The 16349-nt window shown below is 39.7% G+C and overlaps 1 protein-coding gene across 1 annotated transcript in view; it reads left to right on the top strand.

Annotated features, from left to right (window-relative positions):
- The window catches only part of EPHA6 (EPH receptor A6), a 356637-nt gene that overhangs the window by 236049 nt on the left and 104239 nt on the right, over positions 1-16349 (top strand). The window contains 2 exon segments of the mRNA XM_050333635.1: positions 13470-13517; positions 13942-14104. Coding sequence (XP_050189592.1) covers positions 13470-13517; positions 13942-14104 — 211 coding nt within the window.

The following is a 16349-nucleotide window of genomic DNA, read 5'->3' as shown; positions in this document are numbered from 1 at the left end:
ATTTTATAATCCCTTGATATCATCCCCAAACTGCCCACAATTTCTAAAAGGAAAAAATCTCTCCTGGGCAGCATTGTCTTTCCTTTTAAAAATCAAACTCCGTACATCAATATAATCTCAGTTTTGTTGCTAATAGCAATTAACTTTTATACTCTAAAACTGTTAGTCAGACAGTGACCAAAACTTGTATTATTTGCAGGGTTCCAGGGCACCATAATCTCTTCACCTCTCATTAAAAAGTTGCATGTTTGAGACAGATGAAGGAGTGGGATGAGATATGGCCCTGTCAGGGGCTTGTCATGACACTGAGTCCCTCTGCAGGAATTTCTCATGGGAAAGGAAACAGAACCCAGTGGGGACAAACCCTATCAGCTGCACTTCAGGTTGTGCAGCTGAACTGGAAAATGCTTCTTCCTCCCCTTTTCTCCCCAAACCCATGGAGTTAATCACCAAAAATTAACGCTCCCCGAGAGCTGGAGTCAAGCATTCCAAGCTGTGGAGGAATCAGCAGCTGTATTGTTTGCTCTCTCCTGTGGCCCCAGTACACCAGCTGGATTGTGCTTTGTTACACACAAGAAAATCCCTAATTAGCTAAGGGAGCCTGTCCATGGAGAAGAGATTTTAATGGAATGTACCCGAGCAGTATCCAAGGCACTGCAATATCTCTAAGTAGAGAAACTAGAGAGTATCTTTTGAATCGAGATGTTGGGTGGGGAGTGAGGGGCTGGCTGATATTTCTTTGCTTTCTTGTCTTTTGATTAAATTTACACTGAAGCCAAATCCCTTTGGCAAAATACTTCATTTTGTTGGGAGGCTCAATTTGCAGCTCGTAGGCTGTTTTCACATGGAAGATTTAACCCAGCTCCGTAGGACAGTGAGTGGACAGCATATGTGGGATGTCAGATATTACTTTTCCTCCATTCCAGTGTGATTTAGGGTTGAATTAATAAATAAAAATGAGAAAATAACCACGCAGTAGAGGCAAGGGGGAAATTAGTTTTTCCAATGAGATTTGAAAAAGAGATGAAGAGCTGATGAGGCAGAGATATAGAGCAAAGTACCAGATTTAAAGAATTAGAGAGCAGTATGACCTTGTTAATTTTTCTATCGGTCAACAGCTGTATTTACTTAACTTACATGAGAAATGATGCTCCTTCTTAAAATCTAATATTAAAACAAGACCCCTATTTCTTGGAATAATCAGTAATGTGAATTAAAATGAGCCCTCCTGAATCTGAGTAATTGAACTTGAGGTACATGACATGATGGCAATAATGCAAAGATTTAAGACTATCAGTGCACGATGTTTTGACTGGCAGAAAATTTTCTTTCAAAAATTAATATGGACAATTTTAAGAAGAAGAAAGTAATTGCAAGAAAGTAATTTTGTCTTTTAGAGCTGTTTGCCTGTAGTATTCTGTAGTTTAAAGCAAATCTCCCTGCTCTAGAAATATGTACACAATATTATTTCAAAGCCATAGAAGTGCAGATATATAACAGATCACACACTCTCTGTTTTGAAGGCAAAAAGATGCACAGAGGTATGAGCTGATATTCTTGTCATTTTTTTTTCATTTTTTGAGGAACAGATAATCTTGTGCTGTGCTCAGCACCACAATGAAGACTAGCACAGCAACAGCACAGTCCTGGTTGCTTTATTCCATTTTTTATTCCCTTGTGAACTGGCAGGGTAAGGTGTGTGACTCATCCTGGTTTGGGACAGCAGATGTTCCTCTGTGTCTTCTCCAGCTAAGGAGATATTTCATTATGATCTTCTTGGGTTAATGAACCTGCTCCTACCTGAGCACTGCCTGCCATCCAGCCTCAGTGAGCAGGAGCCACACATGTTTTTATTAGACAAGAGATGGAGGTTTCCTTCAGGAAGCCACACCGTGTAGATCAGACAGTACCCTGAATTTCTGTGTGACTTTTTGGAAAAGAGAAGTAGAATCAGTCATTTCTCCTGTGTGCCTTTCTGTGAGGTCTGTGTGACACGGGTGAGGTTCATTGACGCTCAACCTCCCTGCTTATTAAATAGCCAAACGTCCCCAATCTTCCCATCTCTTTACCTACGGCTTTGCATAGTGTTTAAATGAGTTAGAAGAAAGGCATCTTTTTCAGACACAGCTGTGTAACAACTTCCCTATTTCCTTGAAGTAGCAGCTGTTGCATCCTCAGTTCAGATTTTGCTCTCATGTTAAATTTTTACATCCTGAAGAATGGCACTGCCAGGAGGCTGGGGGGGCTGCAGGCTGTGTGACAGAATTCACCTGCAGATGGAGTTCATGTGGTGCTCTTGGGGCTGCATTGTTAGCATGTACTACTTCTTCCTCCAGGCATGTTCTTTCACTGCTTGATAACCTTTCAAACTTCCTGAGTAAATTTGGAAGTCCACATCGGTGACAAGGTTGGGGAACAGGAAAAGGCTTCCAACAGTAGGAATAGGCATAGGAGCACTTCAGCTGCTGGCCAGTCAGTGGGTATATTCAGGATAAAATGCTGAGTGATTAGCTGGGTAATTTCTAGCTAAGAACTAGTTTATATTAATGAACACTTTTCTGCTGTAGTGTTTTTCAAATTATTCAAATTGTTTGAGGCTTACATAGCAATTTGCTCCCTGCAAGTTTCTGGAATGAAGAAACACGAGAGTCATGCAATGATACGCTTTCATTACATTTTCAGCACATTCTCATCAAAACCAGAGTACTGAATATTTGGGATATATGAGAGCTTTTGGATAGGAGTATTAAGCAGCCCTCAGTATTTGTTCATAGCTGCAGGGACAGCTCAGCATGTCACAGTGGGCTCCAGGGCTCCAGGAGTGCCTCTGGCATTCTTGGCCACTCAGAGCTCCTGGGAAATGAACCATGTCTGGTGAATGTTTTTAAAAAATAATCACTACAAATGTGCTTTGGGATATCATCATTAAAATGAAATCTCCTAGCTTATTTTAGCATAGTAAGTGATGTTAAACAAGCCTCTCAGTTTTTCTGTTCTGCTGTTATTAACCTAGTTTCACAGGGGAAAAACTGTAAAGGCCTTGGATTCTAAAAAAAAAAGGAAAAAATAAGTCTCAGAACCGCTGAAAATGAGAGTGAACAATTACCAAACTCTCTGACCAGATATAATTTTTGCCTGCAGGAAAGAACCTAAGAACCTTGCAGCAGCCATTATTAATGACACTGATATAATTACTATTAGGATGAAAAGAAATCTGGCATCTCTATATCAATTACAGGCAGCAAAGGGTTTATCTCAGAAGTTCTGAGCTAGGCCTTCTCTGTCAGATGCCTGCTTTGGCTTTGTCTCCTAATCACTGTCATCAGTTATCTGGAGAGAGCTGCTAAACATTTGTATTTAATATTAAAGTAGCCTACAGGACTATGACTACTGTTATTGCTGAACCAGAAATTCTCAATGAGAAATTTGCTGCTGTTTAAGCAAGCCTGGTAGATTTGATTAAAAACAAACCCAACCAACCATACTGAAGTCTCTGCTGATCTCGTGTTCTTGTCTGCAGCCAATACTATCTTCTCCAAGGAAAATTACATGTACAATTCTTATTCCAGTAACTGCCAGAAGAGCTGCACAAATGCAGTAAAAGTGTATTAATGGTTTGGGGTAAATGGCTTTCAAACGCTTTCAAGGGTGTAGGAAAAGCATAGGAGGAATGCAAGCTATTGCAAGACAACAAACACAGTTCCATAGCTCAAATGCAGCTAAGAAAGCTAAACCCACTGAGGTTAGTTATGAATAAAAAGAATCATTAGACATTTGGCTAGACTTTCAGTATTTGAACCTCAGGAAAAAAAAGTTTTTAAAATTGTTTACTGACACAGCAATAATAATAATAATAATGTTAACTCCAAGAATCAGCTGTCAATCATAATCATGTGTTTAGATGGGGTCAGAAATCAGAAGCAGCTATTTTATAGTGCAGTAAGGTTCAGCTCTCTCCTGAGGACAAACTTGAGATGATTTTGATGCACATAATGTAAAAAAAGAAAATTGTCTCTTCAGAAAGGATAGATCAGTTGCATAAAAGGAAGAGGTATGGAGATTAATCCTGACTTAACAGAATAATGTCCTCCCAAAACATGCTATTATTGCTGTTTCTGTTTTATCAACCAGCTGCAGCGTGCTTATCTCTGACTTTAGTTCCAGTGAGTGTGAGAACAGAGTTGGACTTCCCTCAGGTACCTTAACACAGACCCAGGAGTCCAGCTTTGGGTTTGACAGTTTGACACATTTTTACAAAAAAGAATGGCCAGTTTGTGAGCAATGACCTGAATATAACAAGTGTACCTGTCAGAAGATGACCATCCAAGTGAAAGTGGTGTCCTTATTTATAAATTAAATACAATGTCTAGGTCTCCATTTCTCTAAAACCTGACAGAATGTTTCCTTTAGATCCTCTTAAAAGAAGAACTGGATTTAAAGTTCCTAAAAATCTTCACCTGTGAGCCTAAACTACTTTAAAACCTGAAGCTTGCACAGTGTTTTCATAGTACACAAATGACTTACTGTTCATAAAGTGTTGTTTTGCAAACATAAAGGTGCATTGGCAGATTAAATCAAGATATGTACCTTGAGAGACCTGGGTTTACATCTTTGCCTAAATGAAGGAATGTTCCAATATGAGATAGCCCTTAATTTAAGATTTCTTCCTGCAGTCCTTAGTGCATTCAGGAGATATTTGAATAGATATAGATAAAAAGATGTGTATCACTTTGGAGGGTAAAACCAGAGAAAGTTCTTTTTTTTCCTCTCTCTCTTTTTCCAAGACTGCATTGCAACTGTAGCCTAACCATAGAAAAGGGCAGATTATTAGTTTTCCACTTTGAACATTCCTTTTCACGTCAAACGAAGATGAAGCTGCTGAAGGCATAGTATCAGCAGTCTCTTTTTTTATAAAGCAGCAACGTCCCCAGAGCAGCCATTCTGGGAGAAGGGAACGAAACCCACAGGGAAAGAGGAAGCTCCTTTCAGCAGAGCCACTCAACTTTAATGCATCAAAGCATACTACTTTCATGTTTAATATTAGTGTATCGTTTTACCATGTGGGGACATGGCTGCTGAAATGAAAAATAAACAACTGAGGAGCTTTTCATTCAAAGTAGCAACTCTGTTGACCGATTTGAATTCACAGAAAAGGGTATCTTATTCAGTACTTCCCATGCAGTTTTGTTAGTTTTGTGCCCTAATAAATTCACAAATGTTTATTTTCTTGATTCAAAGAGACGTAGTGTTAAAGTTCTCTCTTACTCTTTGGCAGTGTTTTAATGTACTGGTATTGATAGTTTCAAAGTGCCCTTTCCTGATGTGCTTGGGACGGCTGAGTTAACAACACGTTATTATGTACTCCTTCCCGAGCTGTTCATGGCTTTGGAGTCTGCTGCAGGAATTCACCTGCTGCTCATAAACGCCTTTATGTTGCTGGAGGAACTTCCCAGGCTGATGCATCTTGTATTTGCAGTGACCTTGCACAGACTCTCTGCTTTTCTTGCATATACTGCAGGTACTCCTATTATACTGAAATAATCCTTTAGAGACTGAGGGAGCTCTTTTTGAAAGGGTATTGACACTGATCTGTAAATTTCATCAACATTTTGTCAGACTTGTTGTTGTTTTTGCCACCTCCAAAAATAATATTTCTGCTTAAGTTGGTTCCATTAGAAATGGGCTATTCCCAGAAACCTTGCAGAAAAATTGCTTTTTCAGTTTTTGAAGTGTAAAATCAGCATTTGACTTCACTCAGATTGTTTACTTTGCCCTTGAAAGTCACGTTAAGCTAATAGGAAAAAAAGATTTCTGTTTTGCTTACAGTCCACTAGCTCACCAAGGGGGTTGAAGAAAACATAAACTTCAATAAGATGCTGTATTTATTGCTGATGTAATGCCAGGCTCTGCAATACAAGTCATGACACCACAGGTGAATTCAGCTCTTCTGAGTTAACATTACAAGATGGATGTTTGCTCTCTGCCTGCACTGAGACACAAAAAGATGCACACACATGCTCACAAATACACAAAAAATGTGATATTTCACTGACTTCTCAATAGTTCTTCTCTATTTATATCTGAAGAGCCTTGCATAATGAAAAACACTGTGCAATCTCTATATAGAGATCAACAGCTTCCCTCTTGCCTCTGCTTTATTATTTGAATTGGAGTGATTAAAGTCAAACATTAGTTAGTATCAGACTTTCTTTTTAGAGCCAAAATACTTCCTCCAAAACTGACTTTTCGTGGGTGTTGAAGGCTATATTAATATTGTCAACGCTATTCTATGCTTTTACATCCTGATTTTCCTGGAAAAGGAAAGTATTTGTCCCAAAGAACCGTACACACAGTTAGCATATGAAAGACTTGTTATTCATGTGGTCTGAAAGGAATCCTAATGATTTCAGCCATTTCTTCATTCCAGAATCAGAACAGCAATCTGAATCAGTTCAATCTGTGAGAGTAGATATTTTGCTTGGGTAAATAAAAGGGATAGTTTTATTAACACCACAGTAATAGCTCTCTTATGTGTATCTATGAACCCAGTGAACAACTGTGGCTAGTTTTGCTTTAGTTATGCCTTGTTTTCAATCTGTTGGGTATCAGTAAGGATCTTTTCTATATTGGGCAGGCTGGAAATATTCTGTGGCAAATGAAAATATTAGTCTGCTCTTCTAATATTGAAAAATATTTATGCAGAAGATCCAAACTAGTCTTAAACCAATCTTAAAATAAGCCTGGTTACTCTACCTGTCCTAACATCCTAAAAGGTTGAAACCTGATTTAGAAAAGCCTTGTAAAGGTTGTTTGCACAAGAGGTTTTTCATACAGTGTGTAGTTCTCACAAGGGTGTTTTTAAAGCTGCATGCATCACAGATAGAAATTAAAATTCTCCAGCAAAATGTTGCCTGACAAAACCTCCAGCACTGAAAAGGAACCCTAATCAAAATCCTGGCATTTTTTGATTGGTAGAACCACTTGTTTTTTGCAACTTTGAAAAAAGATGTTGTGCTTTTTTTTCTTTTCTTTTTTTATTTTTTTTTTTCTTTTTTTCTTCGTGGCGGGGAGGTTGGTTGGGTTTTTTTGCAGGGTGTGCTTTTTGGGAGAGTTTTTTGAGGGATGGAGAGGTGTTTTATTTTAGTCAAAACAGAGCAGTGTCCACTCTGTGCTGTAGCAAGTCACCATCTCTGTAGAAGTCTCGTAAAGAGCTGGATGATTGCTCTTGCACTGAAATTCCATTTCAGTTGTGAGACACTTCTTTACATCAAGAATGTCTTCACTTTGCAATCTGAAACAGGGTCACCCCAGTGGTGAGTTGTGCCATAAGGGACACAGCAGTCCTGGTCTGTGCAGCTGTGGTGTTGCCCATGCTGATCATGTCAGGTTGGAAGATTGCCTGCCAGATGTCTCAGCAGCTCAGAGACCTTCAGGTGTTTGGGCTGTGACTTTTACACTGCAGGGTTTTTGCATCAAATGAGTTGTCCCTTTTTGTTATCTTTCCTCTAGGGTCTGGCATTTTCAATTTACAAACTTCATTATCCAGTGACCTACTTCCCATCTGTAGCTGTGGTATACACAGATATTTTGGAATTGACTGAACATGCCACTGATATTCATGATTATTCATTATTTCTTACAGACAAGAAACTAGAGTGTATTCAATAAAATAATCAGGAAGCAGATTTAAAAAAAAAAAAAAATCCCCACAGTATTTTTTAAACGCAGTTTGTAATTAAACTTGTTGCCTAGGGATGTTTTGGAAGCCACAAGCAAAATTGGTTGAAAGAATAATTAAACAAATTCATGGAAGAAAAGTCCATGAGCTGTAAAACATAATGAAGCAAATTCAGTTAATTTAGGAACCCACTAATCTGCAGATTGCTGGGCTCTGAGGCAGTGTTAAAGGTGAGCTTGGGGACAAGGAACTTGTACTGCCTGTGTTGATCTCGAGTCTGCAGTGGCATCAGGACCTCATTCAGAAATCTGAGCTATGAATGCACCAAATGAGTGACCTGGGAATTACCCACTGGCTGTGTGTCCACAGTTCCCTGGGCCTTTCACAGCAGAGAAAGTCACACAAGGCTTCCAAGCTTCAGATTTTCGGGTCTGCTTCTGTTTGCTGTTGGCTCTGTTTGCCAGCAGGTTTGTTACATCATTGTGAGGTAAACCTTGGTGTTAGGTATCTCAGAAGAAGCTGTGCTTTACTGTCCAAAGGTGACAGCAAAACTTTTGAATACTACTTGAGTTGATTTTTACCGTCAGCAATATAGTTCGTGCTTGCAGGACCTTCCTGCTGCTTTCCAAGTGGAAAGAACAGTGCAGGGGAAAAGAAAATTAAAATGAAAATAAAAATAAGAATAATCTTTGAGGCAGCTGGAGAGGCTGGAGCAGAGGTTTACACTGCTAAATATTTTTAATTAGCAAACAAATGTTATCAGAGAAGCTCGTAACTGACAGAAAAATGGAATTTAATATCTGCTCTTATCTGATAATTCAAGCCATGTTTGCCAGCTGCCTTTGTTATGTGCTGAATGGCCCCCTGTTCCATCACTAGTTTGAGGTATAGACCTGATTTTAATCCTTTCAGTTTAATCTCTTTGTCAGTACAACCAGCAGTGTCCCCTCTGATCCCTTCACACCCGGCAGTCCCATTTAGCTGACCGTGTTAACCACAGCTCTGGCTCTGCCCACCCCTCACCTCCCTGTGCTGGGGAGGATTGTAACGCTGGTTTGGAGTCTCCCTGCCCTCATCTCTCCTCCTTTAATGTTCTGCTTTCCATGGTTCACCTCACATCAACTCATTTCTGCCTTTCCGCGTGTATAATCCAATTAAAATGAGGTTTGTCTGGGTTTTGACCTTTCTGTATTTCCCTTATGATTGGTTCCCTGTCCTTCCCCGTCCCTCGCTGACAGCTTCACTTTGCACAGGGAGAAAGTTTGGAGCTGACTGACAGGCAATCAGAACACAAAACACTGAATGGCCAAGCAGGTAAAGCACTCTTTAGCACTTCAGCTTCCCAGAGTGTTACACCCCAGATGAATCACAAGGGGGGTCAGGAAGGGCAGGGAGCAGGTTGCAGCCTCAAGTGACTGATACCTTCAGGTGCTGCAGGTGTCTTCTCTGAAGCACATACTACAGCCACTGGCAGCTTTCTGCGTGGCTCTGCTTTGTCTTGTCAGAGTTTTCAGCTTAGTTCAGAGCGATCCTCAGATCTTTGGGCTCACTTTTCTAAATTTACTTTAAGTTTGTTGTTCAGCTGGAAACCAAAGGTCCAAAGCTTTTGGGAAGCCTGTTTACTTTAAGAGTATCAGTGGTACCTTTTACTGTTAGTTCTATTATTGTCATTTTTCTTGTCACTCTATTTATCTAATCAGATAGCAATTAATCTTAGAAGCACTTTTTCTGAACCTATGAGTCTGTTCTCCAATATCTTTCAAATATTACTGCCAGCATTCCTGTTAATTGGACTGCAAGTCAAAATACTCCTCTAAGAGAGAAGCAAGCACCAAATTAATGAATACAAAGAAGGTCTCAAAGATGGTCTTCGAGTTCATAAAATTAACTACAGGTGTAGTTAATTTTGATGATTTGAGTGTACTCATCTAATACAATTTATGTAAGACGAGAAACGAGTGTGATGGGACAACAGGAATTCAGAACTCATGTTATGAAAATATTTTATTGCAAAGAAAGAAAATGCTTTTTGAGAATTAGTTGTGACAGGAATACAGGCAGTATAAACCAGAGGCAGTGCCCATACATTAGAGCTGGGGGGCTCTGTTTTTACTGCAGATCATAGAGAGTTGGTACAGACTCCACAGTTAGATTTTATTTGCCTTTACTAGATTCTCTTTGAACTGATCAATCACATATTTACTATACCTAGTCAATAACTACTGTTTTATTCTAATGTGTACCACAACATTAAAGTGCAGGTGGAGTACCATCATAGCTGATTCCATGGGAAAAGTAAGGAAGAATTTAAAGATTTAGTTTCACACCGGACTAGAGCTTTAATTACTAAAAATTTCTATCCTCAGAATTGTGGTCATTCCTTTAAAAGAATGAACTCTCCTCTGTAGGTCACATTGTGTATATTCTTCAAACTGCTGTATCTAGGAAAGATGTGACCAAATCATCTCATTTAAAAAAAAAAAAAAAAATTATTGATGCTTTTATTTAAACTTTTATAGTGTGAGAATCATGAAACTCCAAATCTTCTTTACTTTAATGTGGTACTTATCCAGCTCTGACACTGTGCTGTAAGGTGCAGGATAAAGGCCTGGTCCCTTGGTGTATAGATTTAATCTTTATTAGTATTTCTTTCAGTTAAATAATAATACTTGAACAGGCCAAGCAGGATCATGTGGCTTAAGTGTAAATCTTGTACACCTGAAAGTCCCTGGATTTCTATCAATACTTTAGTGGTAAGGCTAATCTTTTAAAGGTTATTTGACCACTTTAAGGAAAATTCTGCATTTCTATTTCTTTTATTTCTATTACTTTTTGTTGCGATATTTTACTTCATATGTGTGCACAAAGTCTTCATTTCTGTGCTTTTTGCCACTGTAGTAAGAGGGGGGAGGGTTCACTGTGTTCCCACGGGTGTGGCATGTGAAAGTGTTTGTTTGCAAGTGTTAATGTCACCAGAGGGAATCCCCTTCCTTTGAGTACATGAGAAAAACGGTGATAATCATCCCAATAATAGAACATCTGGATATTGAATGGGTATGACACTAATAAAGGAGCTACTTGCAGTGAGTGGAGAACTACAATTTAATCTGGTGATGTTACAGAGTGGAACCATTTCATCACAGCATATGTTGATGGGGCAGATGCAGCTTCTGTGGTGCACTGCAGAAGCAGAAAGCTTTTCATTAACTTTCCCCTCTGTTGCTGGTACTCCATTAAATTAGGCTGTCTGCTCTGAGTCCTTTGGCACCACTGGAACTTCCATTCAGTCAGCTGAGATATGGAACAAATGTCTTGGCTATAAAGCCCAGTATAAAATTAGGATAGATCTGGATTCAGATACTCACACAGCGGTGGCTGCAGGAAAGAGTTTCATTCTGAAAGGTGTTCCTGTTGGTGCACAGACCAGCACTGTCTCTTATAATCAAAACCGAACCCATTGACAAGAAGAATCACCCAAACAACAAGAAAAGTACAATTTCCTTAGAAATAGAGATAACATTTTCCAAGTTCCTAATATAATCTCGTTTAACCTGGATATCTAGTCATGGACTCGGTATTACATTGTGTCATAACACTGGCATCACTTGCATTTGGATTATATTTATGTTTTAATTACAGATTTCCCCCAAGATAAATTTGCAGTAGGCTATGGAAGAGATCTAATGAATTTCCTCATATCAGATTCTGTCTAGTAGCTCTATGAGTATATTATATTTAACTTCAACTTGTGTTTAACCCCTTGGCCACTGTGTTCTCAGAACTGCTTCTTGTCAGTCCTGTGCCATGTTAAGATCACAGATGCTGCTCTGATCCTGCTGTAAAGGCTCAGAGCATTTCTTGTACCCTCTCTTTTCTATGAGGGCCACATACAGTGGTCAACAGTTCTCTTACTCCTTATGTGTCATGGGAAACACAACCATATCAATGAAACTTTTATTTTATTTTGCAGATTTTTACTAGTCCTCTGTAGTTTTCAAGAAATACAGAATAAATATAGTCCTTGGTAGTTCCCACTGACCCTGGTCCTGTCACTGTTCAGGTCAGAGATCTATCACAGACCATACTGTGGCTTCTTCTAGCACTCAAAGTCATACTTCCTTTCGATGGAAAACAGGGTGCACAGTAATTGGGTTGATATATATCTGCGTTTTGCCACAACATAGAAGTGAGGTCTGGGAAAAGCAAGCTTTAATATCCAGGAAATACATCTAAGTCCTTCAGTTTAAAATTCAATTTTTGAACCCAGAATCCCTGTGAAAAGTAAGGCATGTGATCTGTAGCAAGAATGAAACAAAGCATCCCATACTTCTCTGCAGACTAGAATTGTATTTTTTTCAGTCTGAGACTGTCTTTAGCCTTCCTGCAAAAGATCACAGCAGAAGGAGTGGCCAGCCTTGAGGGCCACCCCCATCAACACCAAATTGCATCTCTCTATGGAAAGCTTTGGCTTTCCAGGTAGGCTGGAAAGAGAACAGAATAATGGCAAAGCATCCACTCTTTGGAGAATTGTCTCATGTCTGGATCCAGCCCAAAAAGGCTGAATTCTTTGTGCAAAACATTCCAGCCATATGAAGTTTCCAGCTATGAATCGTTTTGTCTTAAATAGTAGTTTTTTTAACAATCAAAGTAGTTAATTATAGTTAATAGTATCTTAATTATAGTCTCTGTCCATAAGATGTACAGTGTACATGTACACTGTACCTTACTATTTGAATTTAAACACACACTTCTCAAAGCTTCAAAATTTAGAGGTAAGAGCCTCTAAAACAAATCAACACTTCCTCTTACTATATTTTCTCAAAGTATTTCTTCTGCTTGAAGTGAGCAGAAGTTACTAGCTAAAATAACTGTTAAATGCAGTTATTTTATACACTGGTCACTGTTGCCTTCCTTCTGCTCCTTCACTTAACACAATCATTAGGTTGCTTTGGTGTGTTTGCTTTTTTAATCTGGTTTTCCCAGCCATTTCCCTGTAGGCCTAGAGGGGGAGCAGGGATATACCTGCTGCCCTGTGCTAACGTGACTTTCTTACACATGACTGAAGTTAACTCAGCATGTTTCATATAAAACTGTTTTACGTAAAAAGTTTGCATGTGAATGTTTCTCACAAGAGGTTAAGAGTCCAGCAGGATCCAACTGTAACCTGTTCTTCTCCTGGTGATATCTCTTCTGTGAACCAGATTGTTTCCCTCTTAGCAGGTTGGAATTACCCTTTGAATAACTTATACCTACTCTAATACTCCTGCATGGTATAATAAATGTATATGGTGCCCTCTGGGTGTCACAGCGGGATTGTTAAGCATATGCCAAGGACATTTCTGCTCATTTGTCAGTTTGGAGACAAATAAAAAGTAAAGCTGGCCTTAAGGCAGCACATAAAATATTACAGATTACTGATTTCTCAAGTGACAGTAACTAATGACAGGGAACAAACGCTCTCCTTCCAAGCCAGCCACTCTTCCCCCGTGTAAAGGCATCGTCAGAGACCTGCCTAGCAAAGCAGCTCTCGGTGTGGCACAGCAATCAGTGTGGCTGGGCTCTGTGCTGCAGCACCTGCTCTGCACTGCTGATTCCCAAGGACCTCTGCACACCAGGATTCTCAGGGATCTCTGGGAGACTCAGGAATTCTCAGCAGCTGCCCAGGATCAACTGCCAGGAGATTAGCAGGGGACTTTGGAAATTTAGTTCAGCAGCAGTGAAGCAGTTGAGCTGTGCTAGAACTTGACAGGCTTTAAAGAAAAAGTTAATTTTTATTTTCTTTTACCCACAGGTCTACCCACGGATAGCGCCGGCATTTTGGCACTACCTGCGGGTAGAAGTGAGTAGCGGGTATTTGAATACTCCCACGTCTTTACTTTATAGCTTAGCAGTATTTCCTGGCCTCCTAGCTTGTCCATTGTGCAGAAATAACGAGCTGCCATTCTGGTTGCCATTTTTTCTGTGAATGTAGTCTTGTACTAATTCCATATTGGTTTGACTATGGTGTGATTACTAACCCAAGTCACAGAGACATGTCAATATGCAAGATTAAAGAAAAAAAGATGGAATCTGAAAGTCAAGGCCATATCATATATGTCAGACTATAGCACAGAGTCAAAGTATGAAAATCCATACCTGCGCCTCCTTTTATAGCCACATTTTACATTCACGAGAAGAATGCGGAGCTTCAGTTCTGTTACAGCATTTTTGCAAAGTTTGTTGGACTCAACTTGCTGTCATTTCTTCCCTCTTTTGTCCCTCAGGAGCATGAGCAGCTCAGCTATTCCTCCACACGGTCCAAGGCTCCGAGTGTTATCATCACAGGTCTCAAGCCAGCCACCAAGTACCTCTTCCACATCAGAGTCAGGACGGCAGCGGGATACAGCGCCTATAGCCAGAAGTTTGAATTTGAGACTGGAGACGAAAGTAAGTTCCACTGAAGGGAAAAAAAGTTAAATAGATAGAGGCTAGCATCTAACTCTAAAGCAGTGAGACACTGGGAGTTTGAACAGCTGAACCCACACCATTTGTTTATCACAAAACGCTTCTGTGTGACAAAACGCCGTAGGCCTCAGGCTGGCGGTGCCGGAGTTATGAGGGAAAACAGGCGCCTTAGCCCAGCGCTGCAGCTGGAGGAGCGTTCTCCCTAAAATCTCCTTCTGGGTCCCCTCCAACCTGAGGTATTCTAGGGTTCTGTGATCATTTCTCTCCTTGGAGAGGGTCTTCCCTTTGACATCTAGAAACACCCTTAGCCATGCTGTCCTAGGTCCAGCAGCCTCATGAGGGCTCCCACAACAGTGATGGGCTCTCCCCCCGGCAGTTCTTAGTGCCCTCAGACTCTACAAATTAGAAAAACCAAAATTTTTATATGCATGCCCATCAACCAGTGATTTGCCAGTAAGAAGCAGGAAACCTACACATTCCTTCAGAATGTGCAAAAAGGTGCGATGTTCATGCTCTGAGAGTAAAACCCCATTTGTCCTAGGGCAAATATGCTTTTATCTGTAACTGTAGCCCTCTCTGTTTGTTTTTTTTTTCTCTCTCTCTTCTAACTTGCTCTTTGTGGAAGAAGTTTGTTTGTTTGTTTGTTTTTGTTGGATTTTTTTTTAATTAATGGTTCAAAGCTTTTTCATTTTTTTTTTCCTAGAGAGGTTTTTGCTGTATTACCTCAGTGCCTAGAGGAATTTGTAAAATATTGAACAATTTCCAGCTGTTAGGCAGTGCAGTGTTTTCATGCTGTAGCTCTCCTGTGCAGGGCTCTTCCTAAAACCGAGGGTATTTTCCATGTCAGCCTTTCCATCACCGGGAGAAAATAACCTGAAAGCAAAATGGTTGGCTTGTTCCAGAAGGGACTTAAGGCACAAAATTGCATTTATGCAATGTGGACTAGTGCTTGGGCTGAACAGAGTGATAAATGGAAGCACATGATGATATTTAATCCAAAAGCAATATAGACTTTCATATGCTTTAAATCAGTCATATTAACAATTAAAAAATAAACATTTCAGAAATGTTGTGAGAATACCTGATTAGGTGTTTTTTAAATTTGAAGACTAGGAAAAAATAATTGGCCTGAAACCCTGATCTTGAGGAAACTTTACCTTCCTTACCGTAAGCACAGATAGTGACTTTCTTTTATTTCTGGATTCCCACATTCTTTCCCCTCTTCCCACATCCAAAAAAATGTACCTTTAACTTTTCAAGCTCAAAACACACTGTTTTGGGTTTGCCATTGGATTTGACTGATACCCTTCAGCTCCATTCTTTCCAAAACTCCAAAGATCAAGAGAAGGGTCCCAAATCACTGATTCCAGTAGAGGCCCGATACTGGTTTAAGCACATGCTTTCATTCATGTCATGACCTCACTAGGATTTTTAGAAATACATTGAATTACCAAAGAAAAATGGAGATTATGCTTTTGCTTTTTAGAATGATTGATGTTTTGACAACAGTAAGTTGAATTTCTTATTGAAACAAACAAATCAGATGGCACATATGTCATGTTTAGAAACTGTCTTGTTGGATCTCTTCCCATGTCTGCTTAGTCCTACTGTTCAATCTCCATCAGCACTGGATACCAAAGAATGTCTCATTTTAGTCTTGAACTATTTCCTTACTGTGTTTTATATTTTCAGTTATTCTTCACATTTGGGTTTGGTCTATCTGACTGCTCTGCTGTATCCAGAAGCCCCAGAGACCTCACTTTTCCTGTGCATTTCCTAAACAAGAGAGACATCCTTGTTCAAATCTCGAACTGCTTGCACAGGCTCTCCACTGATCCCCCGCTCAGGAAGTGAACATTAAGGCAAACACTTGAAAAAAGGCTTTTCAAGTGAACACATAACAAAAAGTTTTACATCCTTATGTTAGTGACAGCACTATCTTTTCATCCTAAACATCCTTTTTAAGATCCCCTTTCCTTTGCCTTCTCCCTTTCCCACATTCCCCCTTTGACTGGAGCCCATCAGCTCGTTGTAAATGTAAAGGTTATCCTAATGAGACTGTGTTTTACTTATCTGTTGTTGTTAGCACTGTTGTGTACAAAGCCTTGTAAAGCCATCTGACAGCCAGTTCCTGTCTGTTAGAGCTGCAGTTCTCACTGTCCACGCTTATCTATCCTACAGCTGCTCACTATTATCTGTCTAGCTGTCTCTCTTGTCACTGTTTTAT

This window comes from Myiozetetes cayanensis, unplaced genomic scaffold (genome assembly GCF_022539395.1).
Source record: "Myiozetetes cayanensis isolate MyiCay16 unplaced genomic scaffold, myiCay2020 scf5-8, whole genome shotgun sequence".
Taxonomy (NCBI): Eukaryota; Metazoa; Chordata; class Aves; order Passeriformes; family Tyrannidae; genus Myiozetetes; species Myiozetetes cayanensis.
The sequence above is the reverse complement of the archived record's forward strand: the minus strand, read 5'-3'. Positions and strand labels throughout refer to the sequence as shown.